The 17,054-nt window shown below is 33.7% G+C and overlaps 2 protein-coding genes across 2 annotated transcripts; one reads left to right on the top strand and one right to left on the bottom strand.

Moving 5' to 3' along the window:
- The first annotated feature begins 11,173 nt into the window (after positions 1-11,173).
- Positions 11,174-12,043, top strand: LOC129887537 (rhamnogalacturonan I rhamnosyltransferase 1-like). The gene is made up of 2 exons (XM_055962659.1): positions 11,174-11,325; positions 11,405-12,043. Exons 1-2 carry the CDS (start codon positions 11,180-11,182, stop codon positions 11,667-11,669), a joined length of 411 nt encoding a protein of 136 aa, XP_055818634.1. The 5' UTR covers positions 11,174-11,179; the 3' UTR covers positions 11,670-12,043.
- A 1,385-nt stretch (positions 12,044-13,428) lies between these two features.
- On the bottom strand, positions 13,429-16,614 carry LOC129887535 (transcription factor MYB106-like). The gene is made up of 3 exons (XM_055962657.1): positions 16,434-16,614; positions 15,221-15,350; positions 13,429-14,390 (listed from the first exon to the last, which is right to left on the bottom strand). Exons 1-3 carry the CDS (start codon positions 16,564-16,566, stop codon positions 13,640-13,642), a joined length of 1,014 nt encoding a protein of 337 aa, XP_055818632.1. The 5' UTR covers positions 16,567-16,614; the 3' UTR covers positions 13,429-13,639.
- Between the last annotated feature and the right edge of the window lie 440 nt (positions 16,615-17,054).

Consider the following 17,054-nt stretch of genomic DNA (forward strand, 5'->3'; position numbering starts at 1 on the left):
GTTCATGGAGATTTGTTATGATAGATGAAGATGTTACAAGCTTATTCAAAATAGTTTGGTTGAAATAAGAAGTGTTATTGCCATGTTATATGATATAATGGTACTTATAAAATTAAAAAGATTAGTCTTTTAGAATGGTTGTAAGACCATCAATGTTGCATGGAAGTGAATGTTGGGCCTCTAAAATCCACATATGTCCATAAGATGTGCGACTATAGCAAAAATGAAGATGTTAAGATGGGTACACAGACTTAGAAGATTAGACAAGATTAAGTGACTACATTCGACAGAAGGTGCAAGTAGCACACATAGATGATTATATGAGAGAAGGTAGCTTGAGATGGTTTATTTATGTCTTGACTCCTACATGGAGTTCCAGATGCACCGATTCGTATGTGTGAAACCATGATGAGTGAAGAGTTGAGATCTTAACAGGAAATGTGGTACTTGTGCCCGCCCTTCCTCTGCTTTGAGAACTGTGTTCACAGAGTGTGGGAAGAAGTGGAGGAGGTCCTGTACGAAGTCACACACTTACTTGAGCAGTGCAAGAGAGTAGGGAATGGGTCGAATAAACTCTCCTGGGTCGAAACAACAACAGACAAAGCTATACTTAGATGAAGCTTTGATTGATATTTTCATCTTAGTGCCTGAAAGAAGTGTGTCCGTCTATGCTATAGAAAGGGAGGGTGGAAGCATCGAATGCCAAAGAGGTGGCTTGACAAGGAAGGAATGAGAAATCGTCAAGGATGATTTCTTTGATGGCGGAAGGAAGGGATAAATAGCAATGGTGATTTTCTAAGCTGGTTCAATGTCTTGAGAAATTGGTCAAGATAGATGGCATCACCTTTTTCTGTTCTTTCTTACTGGTTGTCAATCTTTGGGATGAGGTAGATGTAAAATCACATGGAAGGAAGTTATCTTAAAAAACCTATGATCTCTTGGAATTCACTAAATCTAATAAAAAGTAGAGCACAACAGAAGAAATAAAATCTATATGGGTGGTACCAATCAGTTGGGATTAAGTTTTAGTCAGCATCATAGAGTCTAACCTAGTGGTCAATAAAGTGTGCCTTAGAGACCAGTATGCAAAGCCTACCAGATACAAAATACACTATGTGATTTCTTCCCACTTGCTTATGCCTTTAATGGGCGAAGTTACCCGATACATGTGTTGGGGAGTTTGATAGGTACTCGACATAATAGTCGAGTTGCGCAAACTAGCACAAACAACACCATAATTAAAAATGAGGTTTTAGTATTATTATTACGTTACCTAGGCTCTAATGTTTGATAGGAATTTTTTAGTCTCATTGAACATTTATATGCTAGTGGAAAATGTAGGGGATTTATAATGCTTTAGAAACTAAGTTTTTATTTATTGCACGGAAAAAGCTTAATTGGAGTGACATGGATAGTGAGGATGAGATTGTACCTCAACTTACTTGGATTAAGGTGTAGTGTTGTTGCTACTGTTGTAATGCTTATTTAATTTCTGGCTCCTCATAGCAACTCCATGTCTGGTTGTTTATCTAGATAGCTCCTTGTTACACATTAATTTAGAATGGCTTCCATGCCTTGACATTCCTATCGTGTAGTTATACGATGATACCTGATGATACATGTGACATTGAAGAATAGCTTTTTGATTTTTGTTTGTTCTTTTGAGACCCCTTTGGCAGCGAATGTAGAATAATGCCTAACCCAACTCTCCCAACCTAGGCAAAAGAGAAGTAAAACAAGAGAAGGCAGCCTCTGATGTTCTCTCTCGGAAACACTCACAAGTGGTGAGATATCAGAGCAAATTCTTATAGCGCAAGAATATTTCTAGTATCAATTTTTTGTTCCCATTTACACCTTAGTTTTCTTTTACTTTTGTAACTACTGATCACCTAGAATTTCATCATGGTGGTAGCTGTAGAATAATAAAGCTGATTATGAGCGGTATGTGATTGACTAACTAGTGGTACAAGTTGGTTACAGACCAAAACTGAAATGCGAATATCTATAACAACATTTCCTCATAATTTTTTGTTTCTGATTCTAACTTGAATTTAAAGTTTCAACGTTGTTGAAAAACTTCAAACTTTTATTGGGATATAAAAGTTTATTAAAATAGTGTTTTGCCCCTTTATAGAGATACGAAAACTCTATTTTAATAAACTATTTATAATTCTGATATAATGAAAACCTTAGCAACATTAGAGAATTATGTCTATTGAAGTTGCACAATGAAAAAAGTATGAATATTCGAAAAACCTATGATAGAGATGGCATGCCAATAATGTTTTGGAAGTATTGCGGAGAGATAAATTATAAAACTAATCAACCTATTCCCAAAAATAAGGGTGCCATTAAACTTAGGCATTTCTGGCCAATAAGCCTCACCTCATCGGTTAGCAGAGAGACCGGAGAAGGTTATTAATGCCGTCATCAAATAAAGACAGATAACTGATGCAACTCTCATTTGCTACTAGAATGGAGGATCAATCTGAACTTTCTGAAATTATGTGCAAATTAAATATTGAAAAAGCTTTTGATCAATTAAATTGGTCTCATCTGATGCAATCTTGAGTAAGACGGGTTTGGTGTGAAGTGGTTAAAATGGATGAGATACAGTATTTCTACTGTTGAATATGCAGTGTTCCTTTTCTCTTTATTCTAGTCATTCTAGCAATGGAAGGATTAAGCAAAATGATGGGGAAAACCAATCAATTACATCGGATCTAGAGTTCAGTGTTGGTGGCTCAAACACCGAAACCCCAATTGTAGTCTTGCAGTTTTTGTAAGCTGACGATACGTTGGTCTTCTATGAAGTTGAAGACTCAAATGCAACATTTAAAGCTCACACTCCTCCCTTGCGAAGTCTTGTCAAGACTATATAACAAGAAGTTGAAAAACATTATTTATCCGATCAACGATGTTCAAAACATTAGTTAATTGGATGGAATTCTGGGGTGCAACATTGGGTATCTTCAGAGTATATATTTGGGTCTTCCTCTGGGTGAAATTTGGAATGAGGTGGTTGTAAAATTTGAAAAGAGGTTGATTTCATGATAACTTCAGTATCTATTTTTAGGGGCCCCGGTTACCCTTATCAGTAGTGTACTTGATTGAATATCCACTTATTTCATGTCTCTGTTTCCTATCCTAGTAAGCTGTTAGAAAAATTGGATAAGACTAGGAGAGACTTCTCATGGGGAAGGCAACATCAGCTCCCACAAGATTCATCTGATAAAGTGGGACAAAGTCTTGAAACTAAAGTGTGAGGGAGGGCTAGGAGTGAGAAATTTGTCAGCTCACAACAAAAGTTTATTAATGAAGTTGCTTTGGACGTATGTCGCAGAAGAACCAAGTTTAAGTTTATTAGTGAAATGGCTTTGGATGTATGTCACAGAAGAACCAAGTCTATAGAAAGAGGTGATCAAATCTATACATGGGGAAAATGATAACTTGAGTATCCAGACCTCTAATGCTTCTTATGGAGTAGGACTTTGGAAATTGCTAATAATTTATATTAGTAGGGATTAATAAGATGTTGGTCATTTGTTTGCAATACAATTTGTTGGATAATGTTGTGTAAAATTGTATTTATTAATATGAAAATGTGAGTAGTTTAATTAAAAATTCTAAAATATTATCTACTATACAAACTAGTCTACTTATTCTATAATTATTTTTTTGTTATAAAACAAATTATTAAAACTAAAGAAAGAAAGGAAGAGTAAAAGTGGGAGTAGAAGAAATAGGCAGAGGAGTAATGTAATATGCTTATCCAGTTGATCTTTCATTAAAGTGTTTTGCCCCTTTTATAGGGATATATTTCACAACATAAATTAGTGGTGGGTCCCTAATTTTATGGACATATTCACCCACTTAATATTTTAATACTCCTCCTTGGATGTCCATGTGTAATGTGCCTCATTAAAAACTTTACAAGAAACAATGTACATAGTTATCCTGAACACCCATAGATGTTGTGCCTTGTTAAAATCTTACTAGGAAAAACCCAGTGGAAAAAATTCTAGTAAAGGAAAAAGAGTACACACATCTGGTAATACGCCTTGATTGCTGCCTCATTGAAAACCTTACCAGGAAAACCCAGTAGGACAAAGCCTTGGTTAAGGGAAAAAGAGTACACACGTATTTTACTCCCCTTGATGAAAAACTTCATTTGATATTTTGGAGACGATGCATTTCCATCTTATATCTTAGCTTCTCAAAAGTTAATGTTGATAATGCCTTTGTGAATAAATCTGCAAGATTATCACTTGAATGAACTTGTTGTACATCAATATCACCATTCTTTTGGAGATCATGTGTGAAATAATTTTGGTGAAATATGTTTCGTTCTATCTCTTTTTATGAAGCCACCTTTCAATTGAGCTATGCACGCGGCATTGCCTTCGAATATAACTGTGGGTACTTTGACATCATTTTTCAGGTCGCATCTTTCTTTGATGAACTGTATCATCGATCTCAACCACACACATTCTTTACTTGCTTCATGAATTGCTATTATTTCAGTATGATTTGAAGAAGTAACAATAATAGACTACTTTGTAGATCGCCGTGATATAGAAGTTCCTCCGTATGTAAATAGATAGCCAGTTTGAGATCGAGCTTTATGTGGGTTTGATAAATAACCTGCATCTGCATAACCAATAAGGTTTGCACAGCCTTTGTTAGTATAAAACAAACTCATATCAGTGGTACCTTTTAGGTATTGCAAAATATGCTTGATACCGTTCCAATATCTCCGCGTTGGGATGAACTATACCTTGCTAGAAAATTAACAAAAAATGTTATATCAAGTCTGGTTGCGTTAGCAAGATACATAAGTGCACCAATAGCACTAAGATATGGTATTTCAGGACCAAGAAGTTCTTCATTTTCTTCTGGAGGTCGAAATGGATCTTTTTTCACTTCAAGTGATCGAACAACCATTGGAGTACTTAATGGATGTGCTTTGTCCATGCAAAATCATTTTAAGATTTTCTCAGTGTAAGCAGATTGGTGGATAAAGACCCCGTTTGCTAAATGTTCAATTTGCAGACCAGACAAAGTTTTGTCTTTCCAAGATCTTTCATCTTAGATTCTTTCTTTATATTTTCAAACACCTTTTGGATCTCTTCAGGGGTTCCAATGAGATTTCTGTCATCAACATAAACGGCGAGTATAACAAACTCTGATTCCGTTTTCTTAATAAAAACACATGGACAAATGACATCATTTATATAACCTTCATTTATCAAGTACTCACTAAGGCGATTATACCACATACACCCTGATTGTTTCAGACCATATAATGATCTTTGCAATTTGATTGAGTACATCTCCCGAGATTTAGTACATGCTTCAGGCAATTTTAATCCTTCTGGGATTTTCATGTAAATTTCATTATCAAGTGAACCATAAAGGTAACCTGTAACTATATCCATTAGATGTATTTCAAGATTTTTATATATAGCTAAACTGATGAGATATCGAAAAGTTATTCCATCCATAACAGGTGAATAATGTTTCTTCATTGTTTACCCTGGGTCTTTGAGAGAATCCTTTTGCAACAAGGCGTACCTCGTATCTTACAATTTCATTTCCCTCATTTCGTTTTCGCACAAAAACTCATTTATAGCCAACTGGTTTTACACCTTCAAGGGTTTGGACTACAGGTCCAAAAACCTCATGTTTAGCAAGTGAGTCTAATTCTGATTGAATTGCCTTTTGCCATACGTCGACATTCTTCGACAGATTTAGGCTCAAAATTTTCATTATCTTGCATGAGATTAAGTGCAACATTATATGCAAAAACATTATCAATCGTGATTTTCGATCGATCTAAATTTATCTCATCATCGGTAGAACTTATTAAAAGTTCTTCATTCACTTGAATCTCAGGTTCACTGATTTCTTCATGAATGTTAGGATTACTCAAATCTTGACCTTCTTTAGGAGGTTCTTTTGTAGTATCATCTTTATTATTTCTCACGCTTCTCTTTCTAGGATTTTTATTCTTTGAACCCAATGGTCTACCACACTTCAGGCGTGTTTGAGATTCAGAAGCTATGATACTAGTAGATGTCCTTTTGAGACATCAATCTGGATAGGCACCTTCATTGCAGGAATATGTGACTTAGTTAGCCGTTTCAAATCAGTAAATGCATCCAGCATTTGATTTGCTATTTTCTGTAAGTGGATGATCTTGTGGACCTCCTGCTCACATGTGCGGGTACGTGGATCAAAATTAGATAGTGATGAAGCTTTCCACGCAATTTCTCTTTCGGATTTTTTTTCTCTCCCCCTAATTGTGGGAAAGTTGTTTCATCAAACTGACAATCGGCAAATCGAGTAGTAAATAAGTCTTCTGTCAACGATTTAAGGTAGCAAATTATGGAGGATGATTCAAACCCAACATATATGCCCAATCTTCGTTGAGGGCCCATCTTTGTATGTTGTGGTGGTGCTACAGGCATGTATACCGCACAATTAAAAATTCGTAGATGTGCTGTATTTGGCTTATGACCAAATACTAATTGTGACAGAGAGTATTTATTATAATTTGTTGGTCTGAGACGTACAAGTGCTGCTACATGTAAGATAGCATGACCCCAAACAGTAATCCACAATTTTGTTTTTATAAGTAGAGGTCTTGCTATCAATTGTAGGCGCTTAATAAATGACTCTGCAAGACCATTTTGAGTATGAACATAAGCAACATGATGTTCAATTTTTATCCCAATTGATAAGTAATAATTATCAAAAGCTTGGGATGTAAATTTTCCAGCATTATCAAGGCAAATAGCTTTAATTGGATTGTCTAGGAATTGCGCCCTTAATCTTATTATTTGTGCCAATAACTTCACAAACGCTAAGTTGCGAGATGATAAGATGCACACATGAGGCCATCTTGATGATGCATCTGTTAGGATCATAAAATATCTTAATAATGCACTAGGTGGATGAATATGTCCACATATATCCCCATGTATATGCTCTAAAAAGCTAGGAGATTCGATGCCAACCTTCAGGGTTGATGGTCTGGCAATTAATTTGCCTTGATAACAAGCAACACATGAAAATTCATCATTTGTAAGAATCTTCAGGTTCTTTAACGGATGTCCAGTTGAATTTTCAAGAATTCGTCTCATCATTATTGATCCCGGATGATCTATTTGATCATGCCATAGCACAAATGTATTTAGATCAGTAAACTTCTGGTTTATGATCAAATGTTCTTCAATTGCACTAATTTCTGCATAATATAGTCCAGACGACAAAATTGGTAATTTTTTCAAAATATATTTCTGGCCTGAGACACTCTTGGTTACACTAAGATATTCAATATTCATTTCATTTAGTGTCTCAACATGATATCCATTTCTGCGGATATCTTTAAAACTTAACAAGTTTCTTGGGGATTTAGAAGAGAACAGTGCATCTTCTATAACAATCTTTGTCCCCTTAGACAGAAATATAGTAGCTCTTTCGGAGCCTTCAATCATTTTCGAATTACCAGAAATTGTAGTAACGTTTGCTTTTCTTCTAAGCAAATAGAAAAAATATTTTGTCTTTAAAAATGGCATGAGTTGTTCCACTATCAATTACACAAATATCCTCGTGATTGATCATTGATCCAAACAAAATTTGAGGCATATCCATATTTTTCTTCAAAAAGAAATAAAGTAAACATTATAATTAAAGCATGACTTATTATATAAATTTTATTTATTTACATGAATTAGAAAAATATAAATATATTATTTATTAAAGACAAATAAAAAGAAAATTATTTAAATATTATCAGGCTTATCAATATTCATATTTCTTTCTGGAAAATTGAAGAAATCAGCTATATCCAGATGCATAGGCTCAATATTGTCTTCAGAGATAAAGTTTCTCTCTGGATTATTTTCTGCTGTCTTCAAGGGTGCCTGATATAGCTGAACCAGACGTTTTGATGATCGATTGGTCCGTGACCAGTGCCCCATACCTCCACATCTATGACATATACTTTCTGAATTTTTCTTTGGTATAATTTTTGCTTTTCATTCTTCTTTTTATATTGCTGATCATTTCTCGGTGGCAGTCGAGCATGATGATTGTAATTTCTTCTTCGATCATGACCACGGCTAGGGCCATGACCTCTTTCTCGTTGGTTATAGTTTGCCTGATTCACTTTAGGGAGTGGCAAAAAACCAACAGACCCGACTATCACGATTTTTCATTAACAGTTCGTTATGGCGTTCAGCAATAAGGTGAGAAAGTAATTCAGAATATTTCTTAAAATCCTTTTTGCGATATTGCTTCTGCAGAAGCATATTTGCGGGTGAAAATGTGGAGTATGTTTTTTCAAGTTTGTCTTGCTCAGTGATTTCTTCTCTGCATAAATTTAATTGTGCTATAATTCTAAACAAGACATAATTATATTCAGTTATATTTTTAAAATTTATTAATCTCAAATTGAGCCAATCATGACGTGCCTGTGGAAGGATGACCAACTTCAGGTGGTCATATTTTTTTTTTAGATTCTTCCACAGTTAAAGAGGGTCTTTTAATATGAGGTACTGTAATTTTAACCCTCGTCAAGATGGTGGCGGAGAAATATCATGGCTTTGGCACGGTCTTGACTAGATGCCTTATTGTCATCTTTGGTGGTATCTGCCAGACCCATCGATTCTAGGTGTATTTCGGCATCTAGTGCCCATGATGAGTAGCTTTTTTCAGATATATCAAGAACAACAAATTCAAGTTTAGAGATATTCGATATTTTAAAAAAATAAAATTCTTACCTTTTATTACTTTTTAAAAATAGCTCAATAACTTGTTATAAAACAAAATATTAAAACTAAAGAAAGAAAGGAAGAGGAAAAGTGGTAGTAGAAGAAATAGGCAGAGGAGTAAGGTAATATGCTTATCCAGTGTATCTTTCATTGAAGTATTTTGCCTCTTTTATAGGGATAGATTTCACAACATAAATTAGTGGTGGGTCCCTAATTTTATGGACATCCACCCACTTAATATTTTAACATTTTTTATTTTTTTAATTAAATTTTATATTATTTAAACAAAAATAAAATCATAAAGTTCACTATTAATTAAAATTTTTGGGCCCCCAATTTTTGGTGGGCCTAAAGTAAAGGCTCCATTAGCTTTCCCTTGAGCCACTTTTGGACATCATAATGATGATAGAGAATCAATTTGAATAACAAAGATTAATTCTGTTAGGATGATTGATGAAGAAGTCATGATAAAACTTTGGAATAAAGAATAGAGTTTAGACTTAGGGACCCGGACATCATAATGATGATAGAAAATGAATTTTAATTTGTACTTAGTAGATCCATTACAAAGACTAATTCTGTTAGGATGGTTGATGAGAATTTATACTGAGCAGAAGAAGGATCTCTACGTGATAACTATATTCACAAATTGAATGCATAAAAATATAGATATGAAGATGATTGTTCAGTTATAAAGAAGATAGATCAGGAACAATGAGAGAGGATAACATTCAGTAGAGGATGCATGTAACATACACAAAGGTTACGATTATAGAAAGTCGTCTGTTTATAGTTAAATGCTTGGCCAAAGACTTAAGGGCCCATAAACTTGTCCGCAGCTTTCATTTGACACTATAACTGAGACTTGTTCCTATTAGACACTTACACTACTCAAGGAATCTCTATTTTCCCCCAAGGAATCATTAGAATTCCTTCTGCTTAACTTTCAACTCGTCTCTGGCCATCATTTAGATTGGAAACAAAAAAGGTAGACTTGATGGGGAATGGGAAGGAGACGTAAGGGGGAGAAAAATACAGTCGGAACGGTGGATGAATACGATGGTGGTTGTTGCTTAGGGTTGGGATTAGGTTTAAGTCTAAATTCTTTCTTCTTTTTTTTTTGAAAAATTCATAATTCCTTTTTAATGATTAATTTGCGTCTCTATTTCAAATGTCCTCAGTTAATTGGTGACTTTGCCACGTCATCCACGAGTGTATTGCTCACTCTTCATATTTTTGGCAGGTTATCATAAACGTGTGATAGGATCATTTTTGAATAGTGCAAGTGTCTAATGCGAACAAGTCCAAGTTCTAGCGTCAAAATTAAAGATGAGGACAAGTTTAGGGGGCTGCGTACGACTTTAGCCTAGATGGTTTTACCAATAAGAAAAAGAGAGAAAATAGTTTGAGATGATTAGACTATGTTCTACACTCCATTTTACTCGTTTCTATAGATTTAAAAGTGGTAAAGTGGAGACGAGGTAGATACAAAATTACTGAAGGGAAGTTGTCATTAAAAGGTCTATTACATCTCAAAATCAATGTGAATTTAGTTTAGAACAGAGAAGAAAAGTAGAATATCCATATAGACGATATGCTATAGGGCTTTGGTTCGACAACAAAGACCCAAGAAGTGATGTGTGGGTTAGACACCGGTTGGAATCATGTTATGGCAAGCCGTGGTACTTTAGTCGGGAGATAGAGGAGGGGGACCATACTCCTCGATGTCTCGAACCTATGTGCCAATAGGAGTTGGCAATAAGCCCATAGTTTTTTTTTTATATAAAATAAATTCGTATAGGCGATATCAATTAGCCAGGATTAAGGATTAGCATTGTTACACTTACATTAGGTCTGATATTTGTCAAGAATCTTTTATTTTGGTAAGAGACTTGTATATTGGTGTAGGGAATAGCACCCAAGGGTGTGGCCCAATGGTCAATGAAATGGATTGGGAACCATCATGTCTCAGAGTCAACTCCCAGTAGAGGCGAAAAACACTAGGTGATTTCTTCTCGTTTGTCCAAGCATTGGTGGCTAGAGTTCCTCAGTACCTATGCTGATGGGATGTAGCAAGTGTGTGCAAGCTGATCTAGACACCACACTTATTGAAATAAAAAATATTGGTGTAGGGAGTATATTTGAATGAAATGGAAATGAATTACAGAGAATCCATATAACCGACCAAACTATTTTGGGGTTGACGGATAGTTGATTGCTTGCTTATTTTGTAGGTTTATTATTCTGAATTTCATGCTCCTATGTTTAATGCTGCAAACTCCAACATGGCTAATTCACATGCAAAACTGTAAATCGTTAGCTGATTCTATCTTCATCGTTTTGACCATTACATCCAATTAATATATCTCTGATCTATGTTTATGTTGCAGGTGAAAAAGGAAATGTTGCTTGATCCCGAAGAGTTGCAGCAGTTCCAGAATCATTCTTCTCAAATGGCAGCTCTGGATTTCATAGTATCAACCGCCAGTAACATATTTATTCCTAGTTATGATGGCAACATGGCTAAACTTGTCGAAGGTCATCGTAGGTGCATACGATCTACTATTTCTGTTTATGAATGTTCCTTATGTATATCTTGAAGACGGTCCTGATTAGATCTGTTGCAGGTATCGTGGTTATAGAAAAACCATCCAATTGGATCGCAAAACTCTAGTTGGGTTATTGGATTTGCATCACAACCGGACCCTTTCATGGGATGAGTTTTCAGCTGCTGTGCGACAGTTGCACGAGGGAAGAATCGGACAACCAGCTCGTCGAAGAGTTATTGAGGACAAACCCAAAGAAGAAGATTACTTTTATGCAAATCCTCAGGAGTGTCTCTGTGAGAGTGCTAGATGTGAAGGCCCTGATAATTCAACTGAAGTTCAATGAGACATGTCCACCAAGATCATGAATTACATAGGTATTCGGTTCCACAACCTAATGCACAGACATTTTTTTATATAGAAAAAGAAAAGCCAAAGGCTTAAATTTTTTTCGTTTACACGTCAAGGTTCTTTAGAGAAAGGCAAAAAATGTGGCCTTTCTTAAAGAGATGTGTTGTCGATAGATGAGTTGTTTCGTAAGCTTCAACATGAGAAGGGAAAAAGGATTGGTGCCATCCGTGCTTCTTCTTACTATTGGAAGTGGTTGAGGCTTTGAAGCTCATTTTCTTGCATTCCTTTCAATTCTTTCATTCTATTTTGCAACATTCAACTATACAAAGTTAGGTCATTTCCTAGTAAATGCATTTTGTTCTTTGTTAAGGGTAAACCCCTCAAGCCTTGTGTGTTTGCAATTGCCTAGTTTTCCTCCAAAAAATATATTCAACTACACTAATAAAAAATTACTACTATTTTTCCACTGCAAGATATTTAATTAGTGGGTTGTCCACACATATTTTGATAGAATAGGTGAGAAAAGAAGAAATATTACTAATGTTTTCATATGGAAAATTAGGAAGTTCCCCAGTATTTAAGTGAGAATATGTTTTCCACCATACCTTTTCTTAATGAGCTGGTTCGGCCGGATATGAGTGGAAAAGTCATGTTTTATAGCATAAATTTTTCACTGATTCGTTCGGTGGAAAAAAACCTTTGTTTCTAGTAGTGCTAGAAGCCTATGTTGTTGTACAAATTGTTAAATGATGCAAGTTTACAAATTACAAACCAAGAGACTGCAGTAGAGAAGAAGTGAAATTGGATGAACTCCTTATTTGATTCAATCTACTGTCCTCGAATCAAATTAGAATACAATAAAAACTTATTTGGTTTCAATTGTTACATTTTGGACCAGTTTTGGTTCAGTTTTTATGTTGTTTTGGTCCTCTTTTTTGCTGCTGTTTTGGACCGCTTTTTCTATTGTACAATTATTAGTGGATTTTGGTCCACTTTTAACGTTGTTTATTGGTCCAGTTTAGGCTGTTAGTTTTGTCCAATTTTGCTTCTCTTTTTTTTGTCCAATTTTGCTTCTCTTTTTTGTCCAATTTTGGTATAGAGCTACAAAATATTAAACTTGCAACCTATTTGGTTCTAGTAGTTACTTTACTAGATTTTTTTTTGCTTTTTATAGTGGAGATAGTCGCACGTAATGACAGATCACGGCAATATTATTAAAAGCTTGTGATAAGAATGGGTTTCGTTCTAGTGCTCGAAAATAATATTCCAAAGCTTTCGTATGTTCTCCATTACTTGTGTGGATAAGCCCTATATTATAAAGTAGTATATAACTTCAATCATAGGGATCAATTTCTAGTCACATAGCTTCATAATAATTCTGCAAAGCTTCCCACTTTTTCACTCTTTCATATACTAGGGGATTTCACTTGGAAAAGAAAATGTTCCATACTAACGGATTCGGATCCATAATCATTGGTTTCAATGCACGAGATCTTGTAGCACTTAGCAATGTATTAGAAGAAATATGCAGCTTTTGAATGTGGAAATAAAATTGCAGTTGATCTCTATTTGTAACTCACTCTCATCTCTATGTAAGTACATTAAAATATTTTTCAATTTTCGTCTCGTTATTTTATTTTTTTTGGTTACTTGGCCAATCGGTATCCAAATGGCCCTTTTTTATTTTACTTTAAAAGCACATTTCGATTTGACTCCCTTTAATCTTCAGTTCCAAAAACAAGCTACATGGAGGAGCCCATGATATAAAACACAAATGGATCCACCATAAATACGAATCCTTGAAAATGTTCACCAACATAAACATGAAATTCAAATTGATAGATACTGACAACTAACAAGTTTAATAAGCTGTCAAATTAAAGGACTACACTACTAGCTAGTACAATTTATTTAATGCCCTAATAAATCATTAAAAACTCTAGGCAATTCTTCTTTTCTAATTAATTAAAATACTGGTGAACCATCAACAAGTGAAGAACAAGATTTTAGTATAGTATTCCAATAATTGTTGTCGTCGTCGTCTTCATCTTCACAGCTTCCAAGAACATTTTCCAAGTGTGTAAGCCCTTGAATATTATTCAAACTTGGATAATTAGAGTATGAAATACCATTAATATTATTCTCCATGAAACTTCCTACACCAACCAAACATGAATTGTCGATTAATCCAGCTCCTGAAATATTATTATTATTTGGTACCATGAATAATAAGTTGTTCGATAAATTTGAGGTACATATTGGAGAATTATCGAAAAAATTGTCTTTGGTAATTTTTGGCATATTTGACCAATTTACCCCTCTTTGCCATGCTTTTAGCACGTCAAGACAAGGTGGTGAGGGTAGTTTTTTTTGAAGGGGTAGTAAAACATTTGTAGTAGTAGTAGTCGTCAAATTATTAGCACCAAAGTGGATATTATTATAATTATTAATGTTGTTGCTATTGCTGTTGTTCGAAATAATTTGTTGTTGTTGTTGTTTTTTGGACTCGCGAGCAAGCCGAGCTTCAGCTTCGAGACGAGCCTTTTCCCACTGAGCCATGTGACTTAGGTTTGCAGAACCAAAAAAGTTGGATTTTGGTTTATGAGTATTTGGATCAATGCCCATCTTGGTTAATCTCTTCTTCAAATGTGTATTCCAGTAATTTTTGATTTCATTATCCGTTCTGTTGGCCAAATGAGTCGCTATAGCTGACCACCTAGACAATTGAAAATCAAAAATCAATATTAGTATGTGTACATTGTCAGTGTAAAAATAATGAATTTATATTGTAAGTAGTAATTGCGTAGTACAAGTATCTTTTAATTTTAATTTTAATTTATTAATTTATATAACTTAAACTCGAATATATTCTAAATTCAAATAATTCTATATTAGAAGCTGATATATAGTGAATAAATTTGAGTCATGAAAATTATCTGCTACCACATACATATGATAACAATATTTTTCATATCAGTTTTTTGGTATTTAACTTTTATACAAATTATCTTGTCACATGAAAAAGCTATTTTGATAATTTGTATAAAAGCTCTTTTGAGCAAAATTGACTCATTTAGCAATAGTTAGTGAGAAGGGTATTTTGGAAATATATTATTGTTAGTTAGAGGGCATATTTAAGCCAAAAACAAAATAAAAAGGGTATTTTTGAGCTAAAAATATAACAGAGGATAAAACTGACTCATTTTATATAGTTAGAGATATATTTAACTCTTTTCTTTTAATTATATTTAGAATCTCTTTATGTTAGACCATATTTATAGATGTACACTTCTATTGAATGAACAGTACAAATTAAGATACATATTCTGTTGTCGTATTGGAATAATTATAGATAGTACTTTTTTCTCTATATTATTTTTCCTACTATTCAATCCTATTCTTTAAAAATGTCGTTGATGTCTATCGAATTCTTCAAAAATAGTATGTTTTTTAATAATCTGACACAAATAAGATAACATTATTAAAAAATGTGAACAATATAGATTGAACTTTTCAATAATTGTGCATGAATAGTTGGGTTGTTACCTGTTACCAAGAAGGGCATGGAGTTGAATAATTGTCTGTTCTTCTTGCAAACTGAATTTTCCTCTTTTAATATCAGGTCTTAGATAATTTATCCATCTTAATCGGCAGCTCTTTCCACACCTCTTAAGTCCTACAATATATATAATCAAAATTTCATTAATGCAAAATAACAAAGTTTTAAGAGTTTAACTTATATAGAAAGTGTATTTTCTTCCACTATATATACATGCATATGTCATCTATAAAGATAACTACAAGGTAACTAACTTTTCATTAGAAAAAAAGATTGACAACCTGAAAAAATATTTATTCCTTCCGTTTCAAGAGAATGACCTAGTTTGACTTGACACAGAGTTTAAGAAGATAAAGAAGATTTTTCACTTTTGTGGTCCTAAATTAAAGTTATGTTAAATGTACCAAAATGCCCTTTAATCTTGTGGCTTTAAACATGCCACGTGGAAAACTGAAATTAAAGTATTCCCAAAATAAGAAAATGGTCATTCTTTTTTAAACAAACGAAAAAAAGAAAAGTGAGTCATTCCTTTTAAAATGGATGAAGTATGTACTTTAACATGTTAAAATACACTTGTAACGAACCAAATTAAAATGGATTGTTAAGTTATGTATAATATTACTAACTTTTAGAGTTTAACTTCTATATTCCACAATAACTATTATATACGTTGATCAAACATGTTGAACTCATATCATAATCATATCAAATAAAAATAAGAACAAGAATAAGTTAAATTTACATAATAATTAGAAGTCCTTTAGCATGACTAAAATATATTCCCAGCAACTATATTAGATATCATCTATATGAATCTTTTTTCCTTCATGTCTCATTTCTTTAGCTAATTCTACATTAATTTCAAGAATTTGTACGCCTTTTGAGACAACATCAATTTTTTTTATGTAATTTTAAATCTATCTTATCCCTTTTAACACCTTCAATCACCATAGTTTCACACTTACGAACTAATAAAAACAATTGTAGGTTGACATCAAACATATTGATTAAACCATCTCATGTATATATGACGCAAAAAAGTTTCATACTAACATATCACCTAAAAGTTAACTACATGTTATCATCGTTCATAAAAAGATAAGATTTTAAAAACCTAAAAATAAAATATGTGATTACTTGCTACGACATGTTAAAATATACTAATAATATAGAAATATTTTTACACTATACATTACGTACCGGCTTTAGTTGGCAAAGCACGCCAGCTACCACAACCATTTTTTTCAATGTAATCCATGAGTTTTTGGTCTTCTTCAGGAGTCCATGGCCCTTTCTTCAGTCCTACTTTCTCACAACATGGTGACCTTCCCATTTTCTTTTGTCTTACAAAGAGCAAAAAAGTTGTAAAAATATAATATAATGTTTGTAATTAAGTTGTGTTGTTATTCAGTAGGAAGCTAACTTTGATGTATAAATACACCCAAGAAATTAAATGTTAGCAGACAGTATGAACAAATATTTATGATACAATAATAAGTTTTCTAACAAATGGAATAACTACATTAGGTTCAAACCCAACTCCCTTAGTATTCTCTACATCTTTGTTTCCTTGATGTTAAATGGATTTATTAATACCAACCAGTAATGTGATAAAGCGGAAAATGTTCCTTCATTTTAAATTAAAAATTTCAGGTTCGAGTCTTATTGGGTATGGAATTGTTTGTTAGGAAATTCTTTACCTTCAATGTGAGACTTCCTTGGACGAATACAAATTTAGACATTTAGTTGGGCTCTAATGTAGGTATTTGATACTGACTGAAAAGCCTTTGTGAGGGAACATTTTACCCCCAATGTGAGACT

This window comes from Solanum dulcamara, chromosome 4, assembly GCF_947179165.1.
Source record: "Solanum dulcamara chromosome 4, daSolDulc1.2, whole genome shotgun sequence".
NCBI lineage: Eukaryota > Viridiplantae > Streptophyta > Magnoliopsida > Solanales > Solanaceae > Solanum > Solanum dulcamara.